Source organism: Hevea brasiliensis, chromosome 9 (assembly GCF_030052815.1).
Source record: "Hevea brasiliensis isolate MT/VB/25A 57/8 chromosome 9, ASM3005281v1, whole genome shotgun sequence".
Taxonomy (NCBI): Eukaryota; Viridiplantae; Streptophyta; class Magnoliopsida; order Malpighiales; family Euphorbiaceae; genus Hevea; species Hevea brasiliensis.
Genome location: NC_079501.1, coordinates 30,018,739 through 30,025,044, shown reverse-complemented (window position 1 = coordinate 30,025,044; position 6,306 = coordinate 30,018,739). Strand labels below are relative to the sequence as shown.

At 33.9% G+C, this 6,306-nt stretch overlaps 1 protein-coding gene across 1 annotated transcript; it reads right to left on the bottom strand.

Moving 5' to 3' along the window:
* Positions 1-200: 200 nt before the first annotated feature.
* LOC110660849 (probable glutathione peroxidase 8) lies at positions 201-4,177 on the bottom strand. The gene is made up of 6 exons (XM_058153666.1): positions 3,744-4,177; positions 2,690-2,766; positions 2,349-2,410; positions 1,866-1,984; positions 547-714; positions 201-408 (listed from the first exon to the last, which is right to left on the bottom strand). Exons 1-6 carry the CDS (start codon positions 3,795-3,797, stop codon positions 376-378), a joined length of 513 nt encoding a protein of 170 aa, XP_058009649.1. The 5' UTR covers positions 3,798-4,177; the 3' UTR covers positions 201-375.
* Positions 4,178-6,306: the final 2,129 nt, after the last annotated feature.

The window sequence follows — 6,306 nt, the reverse complement described above, 5'->3', positions numbered from 1 at the left end:
CTCGCTCTTCGGCAGGCCCCAACCCTGAACTCCTGTGGGGTGGGGACGGGCAAGCTATCCTCGCCCCCAATCCACCCCTTTGCCATTCCTACAAAATTAGACAGATGAAAAAAAGAAAAAAAAAATCCACTTCAACCATACCTCAAGAGGCAAACAGCAAAAGGTATAAATGCTTGATTTTTCAACCACACAACAAAAGGCAAGGAGTTTAGAAAAACTGCACCTAGCAACATTTTATGCTCCATATAATTATCATATTCTGTAAAGCAGATTTCACAAGTCTATTAAGGCACATCAACATGCACAGAACAAGATTAAACTTCGTATGCTTTGATATCTTCACGAACCCTGATGAATCCTTTGTATCTCGGTGTCTCATGAGATCCCCAATAGCTTCTTTATGTCATGCTGCAATAATGTAAAAGACCTTGAGAATTACTTGACACAATTAATATGAAGGTTTTTTTACTATATGCTGACAGACGCCAGTTCATACAAGATTAACTTGGAGATATAGACATGCTTCAGAAGCGGGTTGCACTTTACCTCGAGACTTAGAGGAGAAGTTGTGGGATAGTAACGATCAACAACTTGCCCGTCCTTATTGACAAGGAATTTGGCGAAGTTCCATTGAATATCATCACCAAAAATTCCCCATTTGCCTGACTTTAAGAACTTGTACAGTGGAAAAGCATTCTCACCATTCACTTCCACCTAATACCAGTGAAGTAAGTGAGGATGGTTGTTTCAAAAAATTCACATTAAAATAATCATATCAAATTTCAGATGATAAAAATAAATGGCCAGTCATTCTCATAAAAGCAGCCATAAGTAATATTTCAAAATTAATGAAAGATTGTAGTGGTTAAACCCACAAGATTCACTTCAATCTAATATGGACGAAGTGAGGGAGAACGTTAGAATACAATCTTTCACAACTCACATTAAAATAAATAATCAAATCAAACTTGCAGATAGCCAAAACCAGCCATTGATAATATCTTTAAGTATTACAGTTGCTAATACAACAATTTTCTTTAGTTATTTTTCACTTCAGTCTATAGTGGACAGAATGAGAGGGCAGATGGTTAGAATATAATCTTGCATGCTAGATACAAAAATAAACGTGTAATATGTATTACAGGCCAGGCTAATGGTTGACGCCCCCAGGCCTAGACCTGGCCTGAAATTTGATTGGACCTGAATTTTTAGGCCCTGCCATAGATCTCAGGCCTAAATTTTAGTCCCAAGCCCTTACATTTTAAGGGCCAGGCCAGGCTTAAGCTGGCCATAGGCTGTGCAGTCCATGCCCAACCCTACCAAGCAATTAACCAAAAACAAACTTAGTCTTATTTCATGAAAAATATTTTTTTGCATTTTCTAACATTTAGACCACTCAGGAAAATGAGCAACAGAAAATATATTCTTAGTTAAAAGGGAAAACTAAGTCATTTCTAAAGAAAATGACCTTTTTTTCTTAGAGAGAAAGTCATTTTTTATTTTCTAAACTTTGATAATGTTATTGCAATGTGAAAATTTATATATATATATATATATATATATATATATATACATACAATTAGTTTAACATTGCAACCAAATAATGAAAAATATTTAAATGTTCATACACAAACTATTTTTCACGAAACAAAAGGAACCTTAGAGGCTATTTATTTGACTCAGGCATATGATTTATTTCATTTACCGTAAGTGAATTTCATTTATAAGTGATGCTAAGTGGCGAAGCTGTAATGAAGTCTCAGCTATAAGAGTAATATACAACAAAATGAGTCCTGTAACTGTCAAAAGGAAAAAGGAAGCTGATATTCACATTTTAGTGTAAATTTCATACATCTGACATTTACCTTGCCAAATACAGGAAATTCTGATTTAAAGCGAGTGCAGACAAATTCTTGAATCTCATCGTTACTTCCTGGTTCCTGGTCACCAAATTGATTGCATGGAAATGCCAATATTTCAAGGCCTGCAATAAGGCAAATACAAAGTTAAGTTGTAGATATTACATAGAAATGACGGAACAAAGACCATTGCCATTTCATTTTTCTTATAGCTATACACTCCAGATGAGCTACTGAACATCTCTAGCGTGCAGATACTAAGGAATTTGGATGAATTGGATTATTGACAAACATAGTAAACACAATGACAGGCATGTCTCAACATGTCTAGACACATGGAGATAGGAAGAGCATGTGATTCGCTATCAAGAAAGTGATGCTTTGACGATACAAACCAAATAAATGTTTTCTAGGATCTAGCCAACCAACTTTTTCAAGGTTATTGAAACCAGAGACATCAAACATAAAATGCAAGCACAAGTTACTAACCTTGGTCTTTGTACTTCTCATATAACTGATTCAGCTCTGTGTAATTTGAGTTGGTCAATCCACTGTACAATCAGCCAACATTAAGGAACAACAATGGAGAAAAAATCTTCCACTCAAAAGAGAAAAATATGGGAAGTGGGGCAGGGATTAAGAGATAAAGGATCACATGAATATGCAGGAGGGATTAAAAAAAAATGAGAACCTTAACTAACACTTTAGTCCTTAAATAATGTACAAGGTCTAAGATACAGCAGAAACAGTTGCATAACCTCTAAAAAACCAGGCAAAGTTCAAGCTTAGCCACAGAAAATAAAATGGAAAAAAAAATTATGTGGGAATACCATTTAGAAGCAACATTAACAATTAATAAGACTTTTCCCTTGAAAATGCTAAGATCTACATCATTTCCATTAGCATCCTGCAATTGAAAAAAAAAACATACAGATTATTTTATGAAGAAAACTGAATGGTTATATTATCTTAGAGGACAGCAAAAAAGAAGGACCGACCTGCGCCATAAAGATTAGCTAGACGCCCAAATGGGCCTGAAATATCTTAGTAGAAAAGATGTAAAATAGCTTAGCCTACACTCTATTAGCTCAAGTGGTAAAAGGGCAGATTGCATTGAAATAGATCTTTAAATCTTAACAAGAAAAGAAAGAATAGTGTGACTACTACTCCTTCGTTTCTTGCAAATCATACTATAATGGTCTCACTATTGTATTGAATAGAGTATTTATTTCATGGTATTGAATAATACCTTGGAGCATCACATGTTTTTAAATGCATTGCAGTACCAAAGCCATTTGAATTAAGCAGTAGATTAATGAGAATCATTCAAACTCAAGGTACTTAAAGGGCTGACACATCAACCTCGGATTCTTCCATTATTAGCGCTTACTAGGAGGAGCGATAAGAAGAAAAATTTTAATTTAGCGTTCTGGATTTTTCCAGCATCATATTATAAACAGAAAACAGTATAAGCATGAGGCCACCAACTTCATCTATATCTTTTGTAGAGCTAAATATATTTTGTCTACACTTTTTGCCTCTAGTATTCTGTCTTCAATTCCTTAAAAGCAAAACACAATACAAATTATTTTACATAGATAAAGCTAATTTTACCTAAAATTTAGTACCCAAAATCTAAACATGCTCGAATGGGTTGACACTTGATAGCATTATAAGCAAGCAACAATCATCACATAAAGATGTTTCCAATAAGCAGTCAAACTTGGAAGAGCATAAAGAAGATTAGTTTGAAGAGCAAAATGCCATCTTTTCTACAGAGTTGGAAGTAGGAACAATTTGCATAGAAGACTAGGGAAAAATTAAGAGCAAAATACAAATTTAACAACTAATAAAAAGTTCTCAAATTTAGGCCAAGAAATTAACCTTGATAGTGAAGTCATAGACTGATTCAGGGTACTTAGGGAGCTGGCTTGCCATTATATGAACAAAAGATAGAGAGAGAGAGAGAGAGAGAGCGAGAGAGAGAGGCTCAAGACGAGAATAATTGGTGAGCGACACAGCAAAACAAGAGAACAGTGGGAGGAAGGGAAAGTTGAAAGACAACAGAATATGCAAACAAATATGCTCTTTTTTTGTTTCTAGCAAACAAACAACCAAGCAGGTGTGCTCTGCAAATAGTTAAATTGACTTTTTGAATCGTAATATTAATATTGTTGAACGTGTTTGGATCTCTGTGGTTACGCTCCTTGCTGATGAGTTATGGAAAGCCCTCCTGGCTGTTGGATTGAAATGGTTAAATTGACTATAACAATATAATCATTATATTAAATTATTAACTTTTAAAATTTTATTTTAGAAGTTACACAAGCATTTACCTTTTATTTGAATCTTTATTTGTGTAGGGGAAATACAAAGGAATTAAGTAGAAAAAATGAAGAGAAAATAAAAAAATTTAATTTAATTTCTTTTATGATGTTTGGATAAATTATTAAAATGGCAGAGAAATAAAATTTCTTTCTTAAATGAAAAGATAGATGTTACGACTCAAATTTTGGATTGGACCGACACTAGGACTTAGGTTATCATAAAGCCCCCAAAGTCAGTAGAAAGCCTAACTATCCTCTAACTTAACCTTAAAGTCCATATCCAAACCCATTTTGAAGAAATCAATCGGACAAAGTTTAGCTATCAACTGAACTATCCAATAATGAGTTTTTTTTAACTCGCCCGACCCTTGATCACAATATATATATATATATATATATATATATATATATATATATATATATAATAGGGAGCTCAACTCACCCTTACAACTCACAATCAATCAGTTTAATCAAATATGAACTCATCTCCCTCACACAAAATATACGTCCATCACATTCAATCATGCATGCATAATATTAAGTTTACAACTTCAATTAATAATCTTTTATGACCTCAAATCAATAAAATATTTTTAGCACATATGGAGTTCTATAGTTTAAATCAATAACATAACATAAATATAAATACAGTAAATATTAGACTGCAAGGAAGAAAGCAGGTAAGTCACAAAGAAAAACCCTCCTATAGCCTGAAAAAAATGGTAAACAGGAGTGAGTATTTAACTCATAGAGTAAAATATTGATTTTACATACAATTTTTATAACTATCTAAGTCTAGTGCATCCCTAAGAATGAAATGCAACATCTTCACACAATTCAAACAAGTCAAGTCATAATCACACCAAACACAATCTGAAGCACTCACATACTTACACATATATATATATATGGGATCTGATCCCTTATACAGCTCTCTTAATTTCAACTTCTGCCAACAAGATCAACTCAAAGCTGGATTTTCTCTTAATATCCAAATGTGGGGGCCAGTAAAATCAACTCGAGCCATGCTTACCCGACTTATCCATAATAAGGATCAGGTCACAGCAAGTCAAGCTCCAGCCGCGTCTACCTGTCTTACCCATATCCATATACACATTACATGCACACTAACTCACACACGCGGCTCTAGATCACCATAAAGTAACAACCACAGCAATGTCATCAAATACAAATGCAATACAAGGCATGTCTAGCAAATAACTATGTACATATATCGATACGTGATGCATGAACATGCCTTGAATATATAATAATATTAAAATTATAAGTAAAATCAATATCTATTCACGATACTTCACAAGTCACTGCAATGGTTAGGTGGAGTAGGAAGACTGGTCTGGCTCACCTAAATAATTTAATTATAAACTGATTAATATTTACTTAAAATAAAACTTCGAAAGAGTCAAAGACAGCCTAAATTTTATTGAAAATTTGGCAGAGTTTTTCTTGTACCTAAGACCTACCCAACTTGCACAATGGCTCAAATAACTCTTCTATCTCATACACCTCAATCCATATCCCATCAATATCATATGGCCACTCCTGGTCCCTCTAAAATAGGCATTACTCACAAAATTAAAAATTTACATTTTAATCCCCAAAACTAACATTTTATAAAAAATCATTCAAACGAGTTCTAAAATTTCTAAAATTTCGCTCCGCAGTTCTTAACAATATTGTAAAGCTAATGCAAAAGGAATTATAATTTTCTAGCAACCCACGAATATTTATGAATTTTTATTCTAAACCCGATATTAGGTAAATGAAGAAACATAATGTTCGGGTTTATTTACGCCAATTCCGATGCTTAGAATGCGTCTGGGGCATCTGCAAATGATGGAGAGGACCGCAATTTCAATCCGATTTTGAAACGGCTCTAGCAGCTTGTCTATCCGAATCGAAATTGTAGATCCAGGCGCTAGTCAAATTTTCACAAAACAAAAGTACCTACGCGAAGCCCATACAACCAGGGGTTAGAATATAATTTTTTGCAAAAATAAATAAGCTCATTTAAAGCCTGAAAAAATAATGTGAAGTCCGTGGGACCCATTGGGATTTCAGTGTCAGAAAATTTTGAAATTTATATTGTTGTGAAGCTC